Source organism: Varroa destructor, unplaced genomic scaffold (genome assembly GCF_002443255.2).
Source record: "Varroa destructor unplaced genomic scaffold, Vdes_3.0 BEIS01000002.1, whole genome shotgun sequence".
NCBI lineage: Eukaryota > Metazoa > Arthropoda > Arachnida > Mesostigmata > Varroidae > Varroa > Varroa destructor.
Window position 1 is genome coordinate 36,186,855 of NW_019211455.1, and position 24,909 is coordinate 36,211,763.

The 24,909-nt window shown below is 39.0% G+C and overlaps 1 protein-coding gene and 1 long non-coding RNA gene across 7 annotated transcripts; one reads left to right on the forward strand and one right to left on the reverse strand.

Annotated features, from left to right (window-relative positions):
- The first annotated feature begins 482 nt into the window (after positions 1-482).
- Positions 483-23,892, forward strand: LOC111245057 (uncharacterized). 4 transcript variants are annotated; one of them, XM_086979958.1, is made up of 9 exons: positions 6,217-6,355; positions 8,008-8,481; positions 11,165-14,687; positions 14,799-15,023; positions 15,386-17,015; positions 17,727-18,606; positions 19,924-21,957; positions 23,165-23,314; positions 23,689-23,892. In XM_086979958.1, the coding sequence occupies exons 6-7, from the start codon at positions 18,223-18,225 to the stop codon at positions 20,062-20,064; spliced, it is 525 nt and encodes a 174-aa protein (XP_086836084.1). In that variant the 5' UTR covers positions 6,217-6,355; positions 8,008-8,481; positions 11,165-14,687; positions 14,799-15,023; positions 15,386-17,015; positions 17,727-18,222; the 3' UTR covers positions 20,065-21,957; positions 23,165-23,314; positions 23,689-23,892. The 4 variants fall into 4 exon arrangements, with proteins under 4 accessions (XP_086836085.1, XP_086836087.1, XP_086836086.1 ...); XM_086979960.1 differs by lacking the exons at positions 8,008-8,481; positions 14,799-15,023; positions 17,727-18,606; ... (1 more) ...; positions 23,165-23,314; positions 23,689-23,892 and adding an exon at positions 5,630-5,757 and having other exon boundaries at positions 6,178-6,355; positions 14,493-14,687; positions 15,386-17,690; XM_086979959.1 differs by lacking the exons at positions 8,008-8,481; positions 11,165-14,687; positions 14,799-15,023; ... (2 more) ...; positions 23,165-23,314; positions 23,689-23,892 and adding an exon at positions 483-699 and having other exon boundaries at positions 6,178-6,355; positions 15,386-17,690.
- Positions 3,351-5,476, reverse strand: LOC111245058 (uncharacterized). 3 transcript variants are annotated; one of them, XR_015320927.1, is made up of 3 exons: positions 5,342-5,476; positions 3,949-4,970; positions 3,351-3,748 (listed from the first exon to the last, which is right to left on the reverse strand). It is a non-coding gene; the product is annotated as an uncharacterized LOC111245058 (long non-coding RNA). The 3 variants fall into 3 exon arrangements; XR_015320925.1 differs by having other exon boundaries at positions 3,352-3,748; positions 3,949-5,150; positions 5,342-5,447; XR_015320926.1 differs by lacking the exon at positions 5,342-5,476 and having other exon boundaries at positions 3,367-3,748; positions 3,949-4,146; positions 4,784-4,919.
- Positions 23,893-24,909: the final 1,017 nt, after the last annotated feature.

Here is a 24,909-nt window from a genome sequence, read left to right on the forward strand (position 1 = left end):
GGTCAACAACAGTGAGGAGGGTGATGAATGTCAAAAACGCTACTGTTACTGTTGTCGACGTCAAGACATCGTTCGTTTAAGGCGGCTGCGATCCTTGCGGCAATTTTGTTTTTCTCCTTCAGGCAGCGACGGCGCGGCAGAGGCGCTGATGCTGACAGCGGTTGTTATAACAGACTGCTCTTGCCACTAGCGACGGAGACATCAGACGGGGCTGGAGCGCGGCGGAAGACATATGGTGGTAGCACAGACGGAATTAAGGCGGATTGTGACTTGCTTCTCTTACACGATTTGTCTCACTGTAGACAGTAGCAATGCAGTGACGCTGCCGAAATGGTGGTGATTGACGTGACGATAATAGCGCTATGCAATTCGTAGGCGGACGGAGCGCGTTGCCAGCGATAAACGCAGCAGCTCTATACGTTTGCGACCGATGGGACGACGATGAAAGTGGCGTCGGCGTAACACCTTGTGAGAGCGTCCATTAGGGACCTTTAGTACAGAGAGAAAAGGCACAAAACCTTATAAACTTCTTTGTAATTTATATAACAACTATCGCCCTCTAGTTACATGTTCTCAACTGAAGGAGAATCAGGAATAAGGAAAAGAGCGACGGAAGCCTATAAAATCGTCATCGGTTCTAGAGGACAGCGAAGAGCTATTAACCGCAAACAGCCAGTAGATTTGGCTCACCCGTCAAAGGTGAGGACCGAAGCTCTAATTCAGATCGCCGATATTAATTTACCAACGGTAGCAAACACAATAGAACTAAGAAACAAAGGAGACAGTTTCAGTAAGAAGCATAAATACGGTGCCCTAAAAATAGCCGGAAAATGGTCAGTAGTTGAGCAAGTACTCTCTACAAGTCCGTCGCTATCTTGGGTTAACGTACCGGGTTGAAAGGCTGCATATCTAGGTTACTGTAATATGAAAGGAAGAGAGATTCTATCCATCAACTAACCAAGATAAAACGCACAGCAAGTACTATTTGCGAAATAAATGTGGAGGTGATGAATTGTCATCTGTAAGGACACTTGTTATATTGCGTGAGATTTTTTAAAAAACCTTTACCTTATAGGATTATATAGATGAATGCTATATATTACTCATTGGCCCATACATAAGATAATGACAAACGAATGAAGAGAAGCTTCTTTATACCTCTAGATTAAAAATTTTAGCATACGTATACGCTATGTATGCTCTGCCATGCCAAACTAAAATATTTATTAGGCTATTATAAAGTATTTTCCATTGAAGGGGATGTCCATAGGAAGACGTACTGAACTTACAGATACAAGATGCTGGCCTGAAATAGTCCGTTGCCAGACAACTGAAAACATAGCTAACATTCAGATCGGCTGTTCTCGTGACTGATGCAATGCGTTTTAATCTGAACCCTATAGATGGTATTAGCTGGCCTCATTTGTTTTTCTCCTAATATCGATTATCATTGTGTATACGATTTTTGCCTGCGATATTCACTATTCTATTTTCTTAAATACGAACGGTAGGATCTGTGCGAGTCAACTTTTTGTTGGGCCTACTAAACAACTGGTATTTTCACGTCAATGCCGGAATTGTCCGCAGCGAATTTGCGTGTAGGTGTAAGCCGAGTCGGCCTTTCATCCGTATTATGTCGACGCTAAAAAATAACAGCGTCCCAAAGAACCGTGGAGTAGGCATCATAGCTCTCATTACTTGTGACTGCACATCATTGTAGACTTTAACCATCCTCATTCCGGTAAGAGGAAGCCGCCTGCATTGTGCTTAAGAGATGCGGGTATCCACAGAATGTTAGTCCTTTATTTAATCACACTTGTCGTGTAGAACATGTTGTTGGCGGGGCCTGAACCGGCATCTTTGTGATCAGTACACTACACAGTCGGAAAGCGAAACAAATCGAAATAGCCGGTGTACGTATACGTGGCAAAAACTTTGCTACTTTTAACAGGCGAGTGCACGTGGTTCACAGCTTATACCGTTATAGTCAATATAGTTAGTGTTACTTATGAAAAAATAATCACGCTTTATTGATACCTGTTTTGTATACAAAGCATTGTTATAATAGCAGGGAGATAAGGGAAAATTGCGGTACACAGATACTGTCATGGGACAAAAGTTTAAATAAATTTTCCAAGCTGTTTAAATTAAAAGGGATCATAGAATCAACTGGTTGTCTACAAGGCTCGTAGTTGAAAACTATTGTCTGACCAGGAGTATTTTTCAATTAATAAGATCATTAGAACAAAAATAATTGGGAATAATGCCAGTATACAACATCCGGCTTGAAACTATGCTTCAAAATAATCCTCTTTAAATCGGCCTAACAACTTCCAACCAACTAAGAAAGACAACTGGAAACCTTCAGCCAATGATATAAAAGGTGGCCGAAACGTGCAGGTAACTCTGCAAGTTCTCTGCAGGGTCACAAACAGCTTCGGTTACATTGTCGCACCATTGAAAGAAAGCAGTCGGAGAGTGATTTAAGGAGTCGCAATGTGAAAAATAGTTCTATAAAGGTTCTTTTGCTGAAGAAACAGACTTTTTGTAAAACTCTCTGTAGAAACAATGAAAGCGATTCTATATATATTTCAGAGGTAGATAAATGCTACAGTTAATATTGCTTGGGGTGTCTTTTGGAGATTGGTAAACGTTATGGCATTACATCTATGTATAGTCAATTCTTTTTAGGGTATACAATAATATGTACCTACGGTCTACAACGCAGCTATCAGAAGTGATCGTCTTAATCTTGCTCATTTCAGGGTTCGGTTTACTAAAATGTTATACTTTGTAAATATAATAGCCTATATTTGCCACTTTCCCTCGGGTCGCCTCCCGAAGTTCATCCGAAATATATATGGCTATGTTCTGTTAAATTATTAAATTGAAGTGAATTATAGTTACGTGCGCCGCTTGTAGAAATCCGAGATTTCGCTAGAGGAACGATAGAGTTAGAAGAACGATTCGTACGAAGCTTGGCCGTCGTAGAAATAAAGTTCGAAGCCTAAGTTGGAGAAAGGGAGGCCTCTTATTCCTTGTTTTCCGCTGGGAACTTACACAGTTATTTACGAGAAGAGTCACCATGATAACTATTTTTTTTGTTCACAAATTTAGTCCTTTACCTTGAGTTAGTACTAGAAGCACTACGACTGGAATACACAGGAAAAAGGGCAGGTATACTCGAAAGTTTACGTTAAGATTGGTAAGCCTAAAAACATACCAGGCCTTGTCAACAACCATTCTGAAAGGCTATGAAACCGTAAGTGCGTATCTATTCTATCTATCTAATATTCTAAGAGATCTAAAGCTGGTGTGCAAAAAAAAGACAAACATTTTGCACAGCCCAAGGTCTGCTCAACTAGTCATAGCTATCGAAGTTTTTTTGACTGTCTGATAATTTTTTATTCATGAATATTAACAAAACTTATATAAGTTTTTGAATAGTATATACGTACAAAAAACTAGTTTATACGCCTGTATTTGTTTCTATTAAAAAAAAAAAAAAAAAAAGCTGCATTTATTCATATCCTGCGATCAGCTAATTACGCGAGGACCGTTCTGCTTTACGGTGCGATTTGATAGAATTATTCAAGCTATCAATTTTCATCCACGTACGGTAGTGAACTGTCGTAGCTCCACTGAAACACAATATATGCGTTCATCTTCTGCTCTTCTAACGCTCGAAGGGTTTATCTGATGACTTCGTTAGTACGACCAGCACTGGCATATCGTTGCCCTTTACCTACTGTGCACAAAATGAGCGTCATTTTACTTCAATTATAAAGTATATATACGAGCAAGGAAAACGCCTGTTATGATAAATAGTAATATAATGCGAAATACTATCATCTTTGAGAAACTCTTTTACAGCAAACGCGTCCATATGTACGCGAGCGATATATTATAAATATGCTCGCAAAAATATCCATGCATTCGTGTACGTACCTTGATTGTGCCTTTCAAACTATAGCTGTTCTATTGGAGAGTGTGGCTTAACGATCCTCTCACTGTGAAAGACCCTTGACGTCATTTGTTAGACGCATTTTATCAAAAGTGCTTTTACTGGCAGACGACCTGTTATAGTAAATATGGCTCAGTCGTATCCGTCATAGTTTGATCTTACACTTATTTTCTAATCAACTCCTGTAAATGAATATGAGTGAATAATTATTACGGAAAAGAGGGACACTTCACCGCTTTCGAGCTTTACAGCTGAAACTGCGTCCGTACGGTGTGAAGAGGCCCACTACCAAGGCTAAACAAAGTGCTCTTGTCTTCTATAAAATCCTCAACTTAGTGTACTATTGCATGAATACTTAATTGCTAAAGAGGCACACGCCCAAATAAGCTCCTTATATTCAACTCAAGTAAATAGTACTTGTTTTTGCCAGACTCATATTATCATGTCCCAAACGCATACTCTACCTATACATGCCGGTTTCACCATCATTATCGTTCGTCATATGATATCTATGGGTTCATCTGATCGTTTCTTTGATAGACATCAGCTCGCTGGGAACATACCTAAGTAGCACTCCTTACCCAGCAGTTCACTAGCTTTCACTTTGAAGACCTTCCCTTACCGCCCGATTTTCCACTATTCGGTACCTATACACAACAATGTATTGGTAGCAAATCCGATTTCGTAAGAACAGAAGTTGTTTCATTGTCGCAAGTTGTGTATTATCGGTGATATTGTTTTTCATTCATTTTGTCAATTCGAGATTAGGGTGCGGGCGGAAAAAGGCCATATAAAGAAGAAAAAACACGACAAAATTACCAATTAGAAGGAGGGACGCCAATTCGCCTGTTGTCTGCCTGCCTGCCTGCCTGGCTGGCTGGCTGACTGACTGACTGACTGGCTGGCTGGCTGGCTGTGTGTAGACCGATTGACGATTCGTCTTGACGCCGTTGTGTTTACCGCAGTTAAATAAACGCAATCATCTCACGTGCTTCTTCAATGATTTCTGATATTGCATTATCGTGCGACACAGTTGCCATATTAGATACAATAGCGAAATCGTAGTAAGTAGAATATACCGGACAGTGTACAACAGAGTAATATCTGATGTTTACTTTACCGGGCTGTCCCATGGTTCGTTCATTGCTTTCCGAGTAACCTGATTGTTTGCTAGAAATAGTGGACACTGTAGTGACACGAAACCTTATAAGATAACGCAGACTCAACGGACTCAAATTACGTTAGCAATCATCATTCCGATAAACATCTGTTCCAGATAAATGTGTATAATAACATGAGAAAAATTGTAAATACAAAACTACTATCTAAACACAGATGTATTAACATTATGTCATTTAGATTAAAAGTTTTTTTTACCTATTTTTTGCGTAGCTTAGACAGTAACTAAAGTAGCTACATTTCGTCGAAATCAAGACACGGTTATATAAGTCTGACGCACACAAAATGCATCCCCTCAAGAGGGCTTGGGTCTCTCGTCTCCATTGAAGCAAAATTGCACGCCTAAATGAACCTGCTCCGGTTCATTTAGACGGCTTGATTTTTACCAAATAGCTGCTAAGCTGTTAGGCAAATTTAGGTTGTAATCATTCAGGGTTCGCAGATCTCGAAATTCTTCCAGCACTGGGGCATCTGCTCAGGCAGAAAGCGGAGGAAACGAAGTCGACACCAGAAGTACACAGTCATCAGTTGAGCCTCGATACGCTTGTGCTTTGTTCAGCCTGGTCCTACAGCTTCGAAACGAAGGCTCGCGATCATGTATCAGGCGTACATCTGTATAGAATACTTTGAATTTACATTTTTTTACAAATCGTCATTCGACTAGATCTGTCTCCTGCACCAACACCTTTAGCAAGCAAGATCCAGTGGCAGTAATGCAATTATTAGCACACCCGCATAGGCACAGTTTAATTGGCGAATTTCATACTAAAATGCATCAGGCTGGACTTAGACCTGCGAGACAAATCTGTAAAACGAAGGACGGTCACAGGTCTTGGTTTGACATTCTGTTGGGCCCCAATATTCTGATGCTAGCAGTTACGCGAGGCATAGAGTCAGGATAGACTTGCATACTAATGCACTAGTTTTGTAGACTCATATATGTCTGCTAAGCGTCTAGCGAATTCGAGTTTCTTTTAAGTAGAACTGAGGGGTTGAATTTACCAACATAAACATATTTTTTTCTGCACAATTAGCAGAACACGGGAGACAAAAGCGAGACACGACTGCGGCGCAACGGATCGTCACAGTTGGCGTCTATGCTGATGACAGCCTGCGGTACGCTATCAGTACGACGAAGCATCACGACGAAGAAGGAACAACAACATTTTCAACATGGATCGGTCTTCCGATGCGTTTCTGCGCAGCCGCGACGTAAGTTTTTGGAATGATAAAAGTTTCTGATTGACACGAACATGCCACAATATTATATTTCACGACTTTTTGCGCTACAAAAGTTAGTTGTAAAAATACTAGCATCAAAGAGTAAGTTAAAGATTAATTTTTTCTAATTGTGTACCCATTGAAATAAGACTCAGAGTACGCAGGTAACTTGTGGATTTCTATTGTTGAAGTACGGCTAAAGTACACTTATAGATAAAGCCCTCTGCCTTGAATGTTGCAATTGACAAACATATCCATTTAATGATACATGCATTGTATAATCCGATAAAATGCTTTTTGTTCTGTGCCACCTGCCGTAATCCATCCTCTTTGCTGCTGGAAATTCAACAGTCCCAACTGCCGTGCCGACAACCTTACATATGTACAGCGTATTGGCCTAGGCATCGTGCAGATCATTAATGGAAGGTAGTCAACGTGTTCGCAAACTACCAAAATAGGATCGATCCTTTACTTAATTAAATGGCACGAAAGCGCCGTCCTGTTTTTACAGCTGGGTCACAAATGTTCTAAGAAAAGCAAGAACACTTATACCAAAGCAATCGTCGTGGTTGAATATTTTCCAGCAACGTAAATCTAACTTACGAAATCAAGCGAATAGCCACTTCCATAAGTACTATATATGGGAGAGGTATTAAAACAGTTAAAGGAACACGCTATAGTCACGCATATTGACCAGTCAATGGGCCCTGTAGAATGCATGATGCAGCATGAATGAACGTTGAATGAATACAATCTGTTACAATGTTGCTTTTTATAGTTTTTCCTTTGTTTTCTGTGGCCGAGCTCCAATGACTACTACTTTTTAGTCAACTGTAAACGTGCGACCACAAATCTGTTCGTTACCGTTACCGTGTGTAAGCAACAACAATGTACATAAACTTACCTAAACAATTAAACGAGCTCGTATCCACTGTATAATCTTGTACTGTCATATATTTCGTCGATATTTTGACGCTCTAAAAGCCACAAGTCGGAAGCTCTTAAAGAGCTCAAAAAAACAGTGCGCAAACCAACGGACGCAATACCATTGTAGCAGTAAGATGGATCGAAAGATATGATTATCGGCGCCGCCAGGCGGTCTGCCGTAAGTGGTCTACATGATCATACGTTGCCCATACAAAGCCCTGCTCTTGCTCGCCTCATATAGATCAACAGGCCAACAGCCAACATAGTTAAGCATTAGTTGGGTTTTAGATATATTGCATCATCATGTTGCAACGATACACGCGCACCAGATAGGCAACAGCATTGCGATCCTCAATGAGTTTAATTTTCACGTTTGTTAGAAATATCTAGCTTGTATCGGTATTAGGGCAAACTATATAATCCATATATATTTTTAGTTGGATTGATGAAACGTTATTTAAAGCGAAAAGCAGTTGGGAGCAACCAGGCTAGCAACCGGGTCTCAATTAGTGCGCATTGAATTTTTTCAACGGCGTTATCCGCAAGTGATCTGTTTTCGCAAGAGCTGATAGGTATTTTCTTTTGAAACCTGATTTTTAGAACCATGCTTTTCAAAATGTATGCCAACATCTAAATTGAATGAAGTTTGTTTCACAGATTTTGTCTGCAGATATTTTCTATATTGTTATGTTAACTTCGTCCTTTTGCAAAACTAGGGACAAAGCTGACTGCAATCTGCCATGAGCTCTTCTGAGAGAAGGATCGAAGCTCAACACGATATTTCGGTATGGGGACCGTAAATATCAATCGATAGTTGCGTCTTATACTCCAGGAGGCGCAATGCATGTTCCAGACTTATATATAATTCAAACATGATGCCTCTTGCTGGTACTAAATGCTTACTCACCAAAGGAGCTTAATTTGCGATTATTCAGGAGTTTTTTTTCTAGATGTTAAAGGACTGTTTAGTGTTATAATTTTATTACGATAGAAACTGAATAAAGCAGATCCGCCCTAAAAACTGTAGGAAATCTAGTGAAGGGTAGAAAGCTAACCTCAAAAAATGCTACGCTAGACGAGTGCGTAGCCAGTGCTACTTATATATCAGCTTTGTGCACTGTTTTCATTAATCATTTTGTCCAGATCACAAGATTTTGCCTTGTATTCGGTACCTTTAAAAAATATGCCAGGTGAGACAGAACGCTTATTCGATATGTGTTTCTTACATTTTCCCCAAATAAAATTTCTTAGATTCTGTTGTCAATTGAACATGTGGGTTTGGCCCCAAACTATCTCCTCCTAACCACCAAACTACAAAATTGTCCTGACCCAATTAACACGCTGCACGTTAAAGTCTTCGTTAAAATACGTATTTTCCTCTAACCTCTTAGAAAAAATGTAATAGTTCGTACAAATTTCGCTCAGAAAATAAGACCGAAACCGGGTAGCCATGGGTCACTTAACAGCGTCAATTCACTACCGCCTCCATCAAACTAGGTCCGGTGATAGCTGCTCTACTCGTATTGTCACACTTGTATTGACACGTTAATCTGATTAAGTAAAATATAAAATACTAGATATTTTGAGGTGATGCAATTTTTATTTGTCTGCACAGCCCAGAGGAACAGATCCGAGCTTTCTCACTCATGACGCCTCTGCGTCACGCACTAGGTAGTAGAATCCACAAGCTGAACATTTGTTTTTATGCGAATATTATTTCTATGAAGAGACCTACATTCACTGTTGGTAATTAATGAGCTTGTTTTCAGCCTGTGCTTAACAAGCTTCAGGTTCGCCAAGCTAAATAACTCAAATATCAAAGCTCATGACACTACCGTTTTTAGTGGCCTTTTACTTAAACAAGACAACATGGATGAACAGAGAAGCATTATACTAAAAAGTCTAAACGAAAAATTCATGTTTAAATGATACTGACGGACAAAAAAATTACAGGTTAAGGCACATCATTTGTAATTACCAAAATCAAACAAAATAATACTTCAAGCATTGCCGAACATACGACAAATACTGGGTTTCGGGGACATATTTTGTAGCACAAAGACGAACAGGTCTGCTGAAATTCTTTCCAAGGCTAGTCGATAATCTACCCTTTCTAGATTTTATGAATCCGCTCGAGTTTGTAGCACTAAGTTTATGATTAATGGGCAGAGTAAGTTAAGATTGGGCAGAAGTCGATATTAAGGTACTTCTTCGAGAAGGGATATTTTAATAGAAAGTTGAAGCAACAGCTTAGGCCATTCCAGCGACGCAGTTGATGAGTAGGCCTTGAAGGCCTCAATCGTTACTGTGATTTATATTCAATTTGATACAATTCGATTCATCTCTAAATCAATGACATGCAATGCGACCCTGAACATATCAGATTATTGGATTAAATCATTTATCACTTGTTCTTTTGCCCCAGTGGTCGTCTGCTCGTTCGTAGCATTGTGTGAAAAGCAAAAGTTGTGTCTAATGTTTGGGTTTTGAAATTAACGTACTAGAAGTTACTAGAACGTACTTCTCAGAATTGACGATCTGGGCATTCTATAAAATACTCCGTATCTGAATTTCAAACGTAATTTACAATTCAAAACTGTAATAATATAAGAAAAAGCGCACGAATAAGAAGCCGAGAGTAAAAAAACTGACTTTTAAAATGACTGAAAAACATAAACTAAAGGTAAATAAAATATATGCGTAAAATATATATATAAAAGAGAAACAGAGACTGAATTCGTTATATTCTAGTTGTCTTTTTAAATGTCCTTCTCGATCTTCTATTATTTAAAATCCAGAAATTTACACACCTGAAACAACACATTAGAAAAAATTCATGTATACATGAAACAGGAATGTTATCTTGATTCGTTTTTGTACAGCACACAGGATATTCTTCGTGGAATGAGGTAGTTTAGAATGTTTTTTTGGCTATAAATGCTCGCAAAATATTTTCATAAACTCTAGTGGTCGGCTTTATCGTATCAAACAGGCCGGCAAAAGGGTTAGGAGATGCACTCAACCATCTGTTTCTCACTGGCGTCGTATCTAACATAAGTTGATGGGATTATTAACTTATTCAATCATCAGCTGAAATCAACGCTTAATGGCAATATGCCTCGCACGTGCATTCCTAAAATTCTCATCCCTCTTAGTGCTTTTTTTTGCTTAACCCATTTTAAAACCTTGTTTAGGATTTTTTGCAATAGAGAGGAGTCATTGTGTTTTTCGGCTATTTCGGCTATTGCAGCTATATTTTTACGTCATCTCTTTGGATTTTGACGAGCACAAATAGGGGGATAAACGTCAGAACCTCAGAATTGTATTTCGCGGACAACCCAACGAAATTTAGATGGTTCGCAAATTACTCTGAATGCTGAACTTTTCCTTTTGATTCTTACATTAAATGTTCTTAATTTCCTTTAACAATCGATCGCCGAAATCTAAAGGGAGTAACATGTGGAGTAGCTTGACTCGTTTAAACAGCTTAGCTATACCGTGCTGCAACACCAAAACATTGCGTCCCTTTTCCTACACAAATAAAGCGTTGGATATAAGTCCTTGCAGATTACCGTTTTTATAGATGGCGGCATAAATGATGTTTCCTAGCGGCTTGTATAGTACAATAACTAATCGTATTCGCCTCTTGTTGGCTGGCTTAACTTTTCGGAGTGGGGTTCCATCACGAGTCGCGTTTTTTTTTTTTCTAGTTTAAATGTAATTTTTTTATTTTATAAGATGTTTTTTTTTTGTTATCTACTCACACGTGCCAGGTTGTTTATGTTGTAGGGGATTGAACCAATGACACCGTACTGCCTCAGCCAGAGGCTTAGTGATCCTATTCATTAAGCCAATATGTTTCTTTTTGTGCAGACCGTAGAATGCGGGTTTAAAGTGGAAGCTCGTTACTTTGGAAAAATAATGCCGTCTTCGTGATCTCTGAGTGGATAACGTATTTACCTGCTAATATTAAGGACACGTTGTGGTATAGGTTCGAGCCGGTCATGGACATACTTCCTTTCGTGCTAGAGGCCATCCATCCTATGGAATGCTTAACAGCAGCGATACCGGATGTAAAACCCGAAACCTAGAGGAAAAACATGGAATCGGATGACTCATAAGCTGAGAAACGGTTTCAGACTGAAACAAAGCTTTTCGCCAAGCAGACTATTAGTTGGAAAGGAAGATATCTATTGAACGCTGAAGCTCCAGTCGGTAGTGATCAAATATTGACAGAAAAAAATCCAAAAAAGCATACAAACTTGTTGTATTTTTGATATAGTTTATTAATGTTGAATTCAATAGTCACATACGCGTTTTTTTCAAGTGTTTGTTGTTGATATCACAATGCGCGTATCGCATATGCTATAAATGAATGAAATTGGATAGAATAAGGTACATCTAGCCGACGACAGAAGTCCCGAATCTATTAGCTGACCCGAGTCCCCCTCGAGAATACCTACCCTGATTATAGTTACCACCTTGAGCTCCGAAGCACTTACCGACGGCCTCACAAGCATTGTTTTTGCAGTGTAAAGCACCGAAGATTTGTTTATCCGAGAACACATTAGCGTTTTCTCCGCCAAGCCCATTAGCTGCGTAACCCTGGGTAAGGCCGACAGCCGCACTGAAACCAAGCTCCGCTTGGCCTCAGTGACTGATTCCGTAACTACGGTTCAGACACCGACCGCTTTCGTATGGACAGCCGAGGCAACAGTCTTTACATAATGATTATGAGCTTGTTAGGCTGTGAGATAACGGTAGCCTAACAACATGGAGCATGTAAATAGTTATTATTGCGAGCTGTAGTAAATGTTAATAGGGGCAATGTAAAATAAACGTATTGATTTAGACGATCCGACTAAATAAGGCTGCATGAAAACTCTTCATGTTTGTTTAATTGTGCGGTTTGGATCCGTATGATGTCTGCTGACTATCCAGAGATTATCCTCCGGGGCATTATCCAATGCTAAGATGGCGGTTCATTCGTCTGGATATTACAAGGAGAGCGCAACAAATAACACAGACCCGGAAAAAGGGCATCTTTCGGTCAGAACGCGCTATGAGTAACGAAAAGTTCGATACCAACCGCTGCTATCGCGTTATGACGCGACGTGCCATGTAGCCGAGCGACATGGTCGTATATCATCATCATTTTTATCAGTGTGACATGGCCAGACATTACGAACAGGATAAATAATACGAATAATAGATAAATGTTTCAAAATTACCATGCTAATCACTATCGCAGCTACATAAAATTACAAACTTGGCCAGTTAGTTTATTCATATTGCTACGCTGACTGTTTTTAATCGTTTATGCTTACAATCTAAGAAGCAATCAGATTTTTTTTAACTACTAAATATATCTGTTTTGCTTACGTTTACAAATGCCTTGATAATGATAACGATGATATCCTACGGTCAACACTTCGGTCATATTTCGTCGTTTCTTCCCATAGAACTAAAAAAAAATTGAACTTTTTTCAAAAATATATTGTCTTCATTATATTGTAAAGTGTTAGTGAAGTTTAATATGCGTCAAAAAAATTAGATACTTCATGTAAATAGTGTTAGTTGGACCTGCAAATAATTTATTTTAGCGTCTTAAATGAAAAAGAAAGAATATGGTAGTAAAATTCAATTACATTTATGTTTTCCACAGTTACAGAAAATCACTTGGAATATAGTTGCATTCGTTATCCATAATATATTCGGAAGGATCTATATCGGGCTGAAATTTGGACCAACAACCGCCAGTTGACGATAGTTTCGCTCAACGATCCAACCCATATAACATCTATTTGGTTTGGCGTCAAATTCAAAACTTCATATGGCTTCCGCCGTACCACAGCTTAATCACAATACCAGTTTTAGATGTACATTAATTTCCCAAAGAAAACAAAGTATGATCACTAAATTATTTCAATCGCTTCCCATCACTGCCATACCCGTTTTAAAAGCTCACATATTCTACCATCCTCCTCGTAAATAAGCATTTATTTAATCTATAAATGTTTTGTTTCTTCTCAAAAGCTGATCTTGCAATTTCTGTTAAGGAAGTTAACACCTATTATTGCCAAGTTCACATTGTTATAGTATACTTCAGATTTGAGGTTCACATACCTGGGCATATATTCCATTGAAACATTTGTAAGACATGAGCGTGTAAAGTGTCTTGGCAGCCAACCTAAACTTTTTGTGTAGGTTACTCGTTTCAGCAGATCCGATGGGAACAGTTTTTGCAATGTAAAGTTTCCGAAGCAAACGTCGTTAATCATCTTTCCTAACTGCTTTCACACACTCCAAATGTGAGATAGTTCCCCGCTAGAGCGTCCAAACGGCCTTAAGTTTGAAACGCCAATAGTAAGGTCATATATTCTCTAGGCAACACTTTTTAGGTGCAGATTGGAGGCGCTTTTGCCTGAAGATTTTATATGCATGCTGCTTCTGGCAAGCAGTGCAGAAGGCCTTATCCCAAAAATTGAATGTACGCTACTCTATCTCGAAAGAGATCCAAACAAACGATGCTTCGTGAAAAAGATGTATTTGAACGACTATTACAGTATTTAACTTTATAGGATACACGTCATAGATAACTTTTCGTTAAGAAAAATAGTCCATAGGAAACTTGTCAAGCTGAAACATCTAATCAAACATACAAATGGCACTATCGATATTATCGCTGTGGCGTTATAGAAGGAAAAGAAAAACTGACCCGTCTTCTCTCTTCCCTAGGAAGAGCAGCTATCTGCAAAAGAGATTACCTGGATTGGCCTTGATGAGAACTATATGAAATAGAGAAAATAGAATACGCAAACTTTTATGAAAGCAGATACAAAGAACACTACTATAGAGTTGACATCTAGGTATATTCTTTTTTTTGGCGTCATCGTGGGTGAAGCCAAACGTCCAACGCATGCCCAAACATTACTCGCTCGCACTAGAAAGAAGTAGATTTCGTTATTATGAATTCTTCCTGGGGTCCCTATTTATGCCTGCTTTGCTTATTAGGATCGAAAATTTTTTCGCTTCTCGCGCCACATCACATACGTATGAAAATATACAACATATGATGACACATATGTTGCATATTTTCATAGAAGACCTAATGATAACTCTGGATTAATGCAGACCTATTTCTTTTTTGTCCGTTCGGAGTCTAACAAGGCGATGTATACCTGACGTTGACCTCTTCAAGAACGTTATGTCACAAATGTGACCTCTGCTTATATGAGACGCACACCTTTTCAAGCAACGTGCTCATCTGTGGCCGAGCTGCCTGGTCGGCGGCTACGATGCGCCATACAGAGGATCTAAGTGAGCTGGTCATTAAAGGAAACAGTTGGTTGCAACAATGCTGATAGCAATTCTGCGGGTGGACAAGCTCGCGAAGGTAGGAAAATGCCCGGACGCCTGCTAGGAGATTAGCGAACGAAAGATAAAGGCTCAAAGTAGATCCGATTTTTATCATTTTTGGAGTTTGCTTGGTTTTTCTGTACTACAGGAAATAGCCAAAGAACAGCCGAACAGAGAAACGGGCGAGAGAACAGGTATAACAAAAAATACCAGTAGTCAACGAAAGATGTTGACAGCACAATGTGAACGCATGTTCAACATTTTAGAAAGCGAGCTCATCGAAGAAGCTAGTATTTACCAACGATTACCTGAGTAATTCGTTGCGACAATTTGTTGGCCGCTGACTCGTACTGACCTCGAAGCAAACTCATTGGTACAACTAACCTCTTTGCTGTCTATGCTTGTTTCTTTTTGTTTATCTGACAACCAATTCGCATTGTGTTTATCATCTTCATAAATCCTACTAAACGTACCCCAATGTTTTTAACATTGGGGTACGTTTAGTAGCGTAACTATGTTCAGATCCGATTTCGAACTGACGTTAATGGATCGGTAGTATAGGAAGTGAATGACTTGTACTGGCTTGTATTCAGCTATAGCTAGAAATGTAATAAATAAGAATCTCATATTTTAAGATGTCGTTTTTTTATAACGCTGCTACATTTGCCTGTAACTTGTTTATACTTGAAATAAATTTGACTTCGTCTGCTCGTATATCGTTGTTTGGACTTTTAGCAGGCGAATCGTCGCAGGCCATGGAAAATCAAACGACTCGAGCGGTTTACGGAGGTGAATTTACCTGGGAATCATAGGAGATCTTGCCGGGTAAACTTTATAATCCGTGAGGATTTTACTGCCCTGAAACACCTTGAGCCGCTGGTTAAAGAAAATTTGGAAACGAGATTTTGGACCCAAATGTGACCCTTGTATCGATAGCTGTGGAAACAATCGACCCCAAAGGCACAGGTGCTGGCACTCAAATGTGGTGTATGTAAAAATACATCACACTTACTCAGAGCGATCAAATTCACTAGATAAAAAATTCGATAAGTGGGTGCCGCAAGAATAAACGTAAAAACACTTCTTGTGTTCTTCCTACTCATTTACGTTACGACAGTGACCTAATTTGCGCTCAGTTGTAACTTCTAACGAGAAGTGGGTCTTCTAGAATCATCGCAGACGTCCCCATCGGTGAGTGCATGCAGAGGAACCGGTGGACGGCACCAAAAAGCAAATGGGCAGCAGCAAAAGCCGTAATGCAAATGCTATGCATGTTGGTAATGAAAAACTCTGCACTAAGTGTCCAGGACTAAACCGACCTCATTCCACGACAACACTCGACGTTGCACCTTTTTAGAATAACCGTGGCAGTGATGCAGGGATTACGGTTGGAGGCCCTCTATCCTCCACCATACTCTTCGGATATTGGTTGCAATAGATTTTCAAAACTCCGGGGACTATGTATGAGTAGGGTCCTAGTTTTCGTGTACTAGGAAAACTAGAAGAAGATCTGAATACGAGTTCATTCGTAGAATGTTCGATGGTTATATTTGTGATGTGCTGGCACTTTTAACTATACTCACTAATCCAATAAAGTCAATAATATTATCACTGATGTTTGTTATATCCTGCATGAAGATATCGGCTTGACTTGTTTATGAATTTAGCTCAAATGTGCGGTTAACTCGTGTCAGGACTATGTACTCGTGTATGACTACAGCTGTTCTGAGTATCCTGTGAAAGAACTCGGCTGAATATAGCAATACTTGTGTGAGAGTCGTATATAAAAATGGCTGTCAATATGAAGAACATTCAAGTAAGCATTACTTGTCCGGAGCTATTTAGTGAGCCGTACATTTTCAATGGCATTTACATTAGCAGATGCGGTCGGGCAAAATTTTGCACTAACTTTTTGGCTACTGACGGCTATGGGCTGATTGACTGTCATCAGAGTGTAACGTCTACCGAGGCAAGGATAGCCTTTAGTGCTGAAAATAAATTTCCATTTTATAAATGTGAGAATAATAATGTGAGCCTTCAGTGAAGCAGGAACAACAACAGAAACTGGAATGTCGTAGGCTACAGGAGGTGACTGCATATCAGGACCTAAAACGGAAAAATTAGTTGCTATGATATATTAAGCAAAATCTTATCAAATCTTTTTAAATTTGCGCATTAGCCGATGCTTATATTGGCAATGTATATAATGGCCAGTTGCTATTATCAGGTATTTTCCGAAAAAGAACGAGTCTATGCGGCGAGACATTTAGAATCCCTCACGGAACAGCCTCACGGAAGTGTGGCGCGGCATTCGACAGCGAAGGGTAGTCAGAAGTAGTCAGTGCTGATGAAGTTACGCAGAAGAGTAAGTTCACACTGTTAGGCGAGATAGGCTCCGAACTAAAGAGAAAATTGTAATCGGCGTGCTAATAGTTATTTATATGCAAAAAGACTAGTAACTAATACTCAGCATCATTAATGGTGCTTATTGAATTACAATGGCAGAATTGTAGCACTAACTACTCGGACATGTAAACGCAGAAATATTAAAGCCAACAGAAGGGAGAATTTGTAAAAATAAAATCCACTTATCGTTTATTGAAAGAGAAAAACATCATTGTAACACGGCTTGATTAAATGAGACATGACAAACGCCCGTAACAGGATAAAATACACTTCGTGAGTAACGATTGAGTAAAGGAAATTGGATGAATTGAAGCTAGATAAGGCTGCTAATACTTAGTTTCACTCTGATTCAGCTATCCATCTACTCATCGAATTGATCTTTTCTCTTAAATAGAAGATATGATTATTGTTGCTTCTTGTTCTGTATGCTTAAAACGGACTTCATCGGATCGCACAGTTCTCATACGTCACAAAATTGCAAGTGACGATGCGGATCATCTTCTAATAAACGCGTCTTGGTTGATACGTTCTCAAACGATCGATCCGAATCGGAAAAGATGTAGCTAAGATATGAAGTGCAAGCGCAGCTCTATGTGTGCATTATATATTGTTCTATAAACGTTTAAGGCATCAACATTTTGTTTTTATTGTGTTGTTTTTTCATATTTAGCTTCAGTCTCGCTTGCCGAGACGACCACGGCGTCCGGAACTCAAGAAGCCAACGCTGTCGAGCACTTTTACATTATCGCTCCCGAACAACTGAATCTATATGCAGTTATGCCATTTCGTGTTGATCTTTGCGACCATTATAGCGTATACAGCAGTTACCTGCACCCGCTACACTTTATGTCCGATTCTAGTATTTTTTTTTCAAGACTAGTTTTCTAATTCACATAACAAAAGAAAAACAATGCTTTGATGGAATGAAAGTATCCATAAGTGAGCCATGTGAGAAGGACGATTATGACAGAAAAATCTGTATCGGCAAACTATTTTAGAAAATTTAGGCATAAATCAATAAATGACAGCGAGCAGTGTAACGCCGTGATCGTAAATGCTTTCTAATACTTATTATGCATCTAAATATTTGCTAACAGGTGGACTTTTCAATTTCGAAAAAAGATAAGTTTTTAATAGTAATAACATTTGTAATAGTTCAGTTGGCCATGTGCTGTATAGTAGTCGTGGCGGCGGCGGTGGTTCGAGATTATCCATTCACTGAGTTTAGAGAAGATGCAATCAACGTTGAAGAAAAGGCGTTTTACGGAAATGCTGTTACAGAACTCGGAGTTGATGTAGGTGAACCCCTCGAATTGGGCACCGTAGGAGTTGGATTCAATAACGCGTTCGGTTACTCCGCAAGGGGACAGCACGCTGCTGGAGGATCTCAGAATGCTGGCGGCTTCGACTGCAACCTCGCTGGCGGTGACGCGAACGTTTTCTCCGATAAACAGACACTCGGGTTTCGGGAAACCTTTGACTACTCGAATAACGCCGGTCATGCTATCGGTGGCGGATACAGGGCACAAGGTGGTCGCTACAATCAAGGGGTAGGGGGTACTCACAGGGAGGCCTTAGCAGTGCTCATGGCTAAGAAGTCCTTCCGCGCACTGCTTAATAAAGCATAGTCTACTTTCACGTGTGAGCTATAAGCAGAGATCAATATCCGTGTTTTTGTCGAAAATTCAAACGTATTTTGTGCGAGAGTCAGTTATACGACATGCACATACTTGTCACCCAATAATTGGAAAAATAGGCAATTAATTATTAATGAAGGTTAACAGAACGCATAGATAAAATGTCACGAGTGAATTTTATTCTTTCAAGTCAATTCGATATAGATAGAGTTTCCAAAGACTGATTTGTAAGTGGGCAACTTTTAACACTGTATCTGAAAACACATTGGCTGGGACCGCTAAATGGTACGTTCAGGCTAATATGAAATTTAGTCAAGTGCAAATTGATAAATGGATCTATTTCTTACGTACGGTATGAGAAAAACTATCGTAATAAGTGGAGAAACTAGATTCTCTTGGGATCTATTCTGATAAACACCACTACATTACTAGCATATGATACAATGCTGTGATTGGCATGTATGCAGTATTATAATTTCGCCAATGAATACCTTATCAAACCGCAACAAATTTATGTTTCTCTCTACGTCCCCTCTCATATCTAAGGCAATTTATTTAGCCCGTCTCACCAAAAGTTTGTGAGGTTGAAGAGCTGGCTTTGAAGACCCTCTCCATTTTCAAACTAATAGTTACCAATTTCATTCGCTACTGACTGGAAGGGTTGTCTTCCGTCAAACGCGGTCTGAAGAAGAAGGTGCTATGCGTAGGGTATCTCCCTCCCAGGCTTCCGCAAAGCTGATCTAACGATCTGGCAACGTTGTTTTGTCTGGCCTTTTGTTGTTGAACAGCCTTTTCTCTTGATAACAAGAAAGTACATGTCCAATTAACCGCTTCGTACTTTTTAATTCTCTTGTGAATAAAATACTTGCGCTTTTACCAAAGGCGAGAACGTTTTATGAACCTTTTTATGGGCATATTGGCAGGGGTAAAAACACTATTTATGATTCAATGCTCGACTTTATTTCCATCAAGAGTGTTAAAACCTCAGCCGTCGAAGTGGTTGCCGTTACTATCAGTAGTCTTTTAGTGTCTTCTCGCAGCTCAAAAATTCCCTCGCAATCGAATTTTTGGTCTTTGGATCAACATTTGAATCGGTTCTATTTTCGAACTTCCGAGAACAGTTTTCTGTTCACCATATTTTTTATTTATTTAGTGAAATGACAATGTAAAGAAGCCAAATGGCCCAACTTCTAAACTCAGCTTTCCTTTTTTGCTTTCGGTTGACTTTAGATTGAGAGTCTTCAGAACATCGCCACGGAAACCGCGACGTGCGCGCTTGGCTGCCCAGTCACACACGGCTTCCATACATACCTCCTTCCGGCACGTGATAGCACTGTCCCTCATATGGCAGACATCTCTCTTCCTAGATAAGTCTTTGACCCCCACTGTCGTCATTCGCATTGTGCACCTAGATATTTTTTCGTAAAAAAGATTACGGGCTTTTTTTGCTTTTTGCAAAAGTGGCTTATGATATGAGCCACGTCGTCGCTCCGGTTGTCAGTGAGACACCCCAAATCAACTTCTAAGGAGTTGCTTCTCTCATCTTTAAAGCTGTGTAAGGATGAGCCCTATTATGCAGAAAAGCCGCCTTTATGACTTCTAGAGGGTTATGTCTCTTCAACAAAACTGCAACTTAGCTGTCAAGGCGCAATGAGAATATCTATTTTGATGCTATTAGATGTAAACAATAAATGGATCTAATGTCGCAGAATACACACAGTAATCCCAGAGCAATATTTTTTTAGAGCAATTTAAAAGCAATCTCTATTTTAAAGCGCAAATATTTAAACAAATAAGGTCTATATTAAATATTTATTTATATAGTAAACAACTTCTCGCCAGATTATCCGTTTTAAGAGATTAGCTACAAAAAGAGCAAAAAAAAAAAATAATGATGCTTAAACCTATAAATAATCACGTTGGAACTAACTTATTTGATATGTATAGAGTATTTTAGGATTTCCCGTAGGACAATAGAAATTGGCGAAAAATGCAGTCGTTTTAATAGGGCTGCCATATGGTCAAGCAAAGCCCAATTTTTATATTGAAATGATACGACAGAATTCGTACAAGGAATTATTTTATTATGCAAAAGGTACTACTTTGATCAATTATGCGAATAGAGGAGATAAATTCGCTAATATATAGAAAAAGGTTGTAATAGAAATCAAATATTAGGAATTATTAAAACATCAGTGATGTTGAATTTATTAAGCCTGATTTTGCAGCTTTAGAGTAGTATTATTATTTGATAGCCTTCTTCTATGACCAAGATATAGAAAAATCTGCATAAATTTCTTCTTGTCAATTTTGTACCACTCAGCGGCTTACAGAGTTAGAGAAATCTGATGTGCGCCAACCAAGCCTATCTTTAAAAGGGTCCCTCATTAAGTCTAGTAACCAAGTGTTTACTACAAACACGGCTTAGGGACATCAAGAGCTCCGTCATGCTTGAGTGCTGCTTAGAAGCTTCATCTATATCTGCCGTTGGACCGCCTGATCCTGATCCATTACGAATTAAATTGTTATTATATGTAACTTAAAGCTTCCGACAAAAGCCTTTTCAAGTTAATCAGCATAACTTCTCATAACGCCTACGCAAAGTCTTAATATCTGGAGAGACAGTTTTACAATCTATGAGCTACTTCTACATAAGAGATATATGCATCATATCGTACCTACCGATAGAAATGTTACACCAAACGACTAAATATTGTTCCACCATTTCTCTCTCTCTTGTGATTATGGCCTGCCCCAACATAACTGCCCTTAAGGGTACTTATCCTATTATCGTTTTGATAAAGTAGTCTTTGTCAATACATAAGCCCTACACAAGTTACTAAAAACGTCAATTTGTCAACAACTAGAGAAGTACAATAAAGCAATATGAAGATTTGTTCTACTTTTGCTTAACGCAATATCTCAACAAATCTACATCTCAACAAAATACATCTACATTACAATCAAAGCCTGACGGTAGCTCGACTTTTCGCCGCGTCCATGCTTCAGCCTGTACTTAACAGTAATAGGCGATCCCATTACGGTACACAGTTTCTGATGACCCTTATAGAAATGGCCGTTTATATGGAGTGATATACCATTAAATATAGTTATCACAATGAAATAACACTTTGCTATAGGCACTCTGTGATACTGTTTGAGTAATATTGTTTTTTAGCAGCAACGACGATAGATTGGTAACTCTTGTGCGTCTTAGGGATTTGGATAAATACGAGTGCCCTTGAGTTTCAAGCAAGGAATCAGGTATTTAGTCGATTAGGTTTTGTCGTTGTAGCATATATAAAAATAAATAGGCCAATGAAGTCTCCACTTGATTGTTCTAGATTGTCGTCCGTTATCTCGAGCTAGCGATAAACTGCAAAACCTATAATATGCCCTAATGTAACAGGAATAGATCCTTGTGGAATATATATTGGAACTGCACCCCTCAAAATGTACAAACCGATACCGGTGTTGGATTAACCAGCGGCTACGGATGGATACGGTGAGACAAGGGATCGGAAGTTTTGGATACAACCATGCAGGTGCAGTCCAAACGTTTTCTCCTACACGCAAGAGCTTGGTTCGCGAGAAACCTTCGGCTTTGTTAACAACGATAGTCACGTATCAATTGATAAATTTTTAATTAATGAAGATTTACAAACGATTTCTTTACGGCTATTGATGTATTTTAAAAAAACTGCAACTTAAGACACCCATGTTTTTATTCTACTTGCTCAACACAGAGTTAGTCAGCATGAGCAGAGATGAGTTCATATAAAACACGAACAATTTCGTACAACAGAGAAGTTTGTCACTCAACAAAGTTAGGAGAAAGTATTTTTTTGCAAGAGAAGGTTATGCCAGCTTTTACCTAAAGAAGATAATGCTTGATGACCATATATTGTCAAACGGCTGTGAAGTGAGACGTTTAGTTTCGAACGGCGGAAAGACCCTTACGTGTAAGGGGTATAGTTTGCTGAATTACCGAAGAGCAAGTCTAAGAAGCCGAACATTGCACTCCGAAGTTTCACAGCATCGGTTGTCTTAATTTTGGTTTGTATAGTGAATTATGACCCATTATCATTTGGAACCTAATACATCGTTTTGCCTCGACGGTGAGCTTTGTGAATGCAATGGTTACAACTTTTTTGCTTAAAAACAGGGCTACTAAAGGATAATTTCCTTAGAAACCTAGCTTCAACCCTGCCTTAATTTACGAATTTTTTAAAATCGCTGGATTCTTTTTTGGCCACCCTGTTTTGTACACCCGAAGACGGAACTATATCAAAGTCTTTTAGGGTAGCTTGTTTATAAAATGTATTTAATTAAAATGCGAATAATTATCAGTCTCTGATAATGGATGGATGGACCCCCAGCTCTGTAGTCATTTTTGTAAATCAATCGCTTAAGTGAATTCGTTACATGTTCTTCTAAAGTGCAACGAGTTTGTCTCGCATTTGTATTTTAGATATTGAAGACAAGGTCCAATGTCCGTCGCTCATAAGATCAACGTAAACGTGGATTGTATACTGTCATTAGTCTCCGTTTGCGACCACTACCGACGAGTATTGTATTTTAATGAAATTCATAGCAAAAAAAGATAACATTGTATGCAAACGTAAGTCGAGCTTCGGTGCAAATTCAATTTAGGAATATTTAGAAAAATCAATTTAGGAAAATCAGATGAAACAAATTCACGTACCTTACAGAAAGTGAACGCCATGATAACTTTTCGGACGGTTAAGAGTTAACGTATACCGTACACCATTCTACCAGCTCATTAACTAGTAGCATCTTTAGATCTTCGCGATAGCATTTATCGAGTTTAAGCAATGCCGAGCTACCGACGTATAAAACTTCTTCGTACTATATATACTCAGAATCGTTTAATGTATAAATGCAGCAGCCTGTTAGAAGAATGACCACTGACTAACTGGTGCATTACTATAAGGATGTTTTTATCGTGTTAAGAAACGAATCTTTTGTTTTCAGTTATGTCCTAGATGATGACAAATCCTGCGTATTTTGAGCCGTCGGTCAAAATAACGTCCAGATTTAAACTCAAAGTGAGACATGTCATAGCGCAACTCCAGCGATCCCAGCGTACAAACAGGGAGCTTCTGATGCTATGTGTGGTATGGTGAGCTTTCAATGGTTCATCGCAGGGGTTTTTTGAAACATTTGCTATAAAAAGTAAAAAGTCATAATTTTTTAATAAATTCTAACTTAATTTTGAGAACGTGTCCATCATATGAAGAGTTGGCTTTTGTGCAAAACGAAGTACACTCATTCTTGGGTTCTGTATTCATTCGATGTTTTCTCTAACATGAAAAAAACAGTACGAGAGAACGTCGTAAGTTCGATTCTGGAGGCAATTATAGACATATTTAGGACCTTTTATGTAAAAGTTCACTTCAAACATAGCGTTATCATGAAAGCTGTAATACTACGGCAAGATTAGGGCGTAATTCTGATCCATTTGTATCTCTAACCCAAGGAAAACGACTCAACTTAAAAGGCTTGAAAAAATTGATTCTCTGTTTTAGCTAACACGTGTAGACCCTTCTGTATAAAAATCCCTCCTCAGCGCTGTGACCCTCAGCGCTGTGGTCCGGTGTTATGACAAAACCAGCATCAGGACACAATTTTGCTAATTCGTGATACTGCTGAAGGCGAGCATGACATACATGTACCCAAGCTATCACATTCACTGAATCGCATGGCCATCAACTCCACTTAAGTATTAAGCTTTTTTTTTACCCGTGGAGTCTGAAGCAAGTATCTTCTGCATTTTTATTAATGTATGTGCTTGCCGATGCCTATCGTACCATGGAAATCTTCCGATGTATACCTTGAATCTGGCACACAGACCTAGACCCATAAGATTATCCGCTCTTTTAATCAGTTCCATGAATTCGAAAACAACTTTTCCTATTTCTGCTTGTGCAGGACTTTTCGGTACAGCCGGGCCTAGTTTTATCTGGTGGTATTTAAGTTACAATTAAAGCCATTGCTGAGTTTGTTCTGAAGTCTGATATTTATGTGGACTTTCCTATAAGAACATGGTATTTATATCTGACTTTTGGCATTTTGCTCAATATATTGCTGTCAAACTGTGCAGTGATGTGGATTGCACGCTCGTTACGCAATTTCAGTTTTTAATCCATTAAGGCATGTCTGATCCTAAATTTAAGTGGTCCGCTACACGACGTC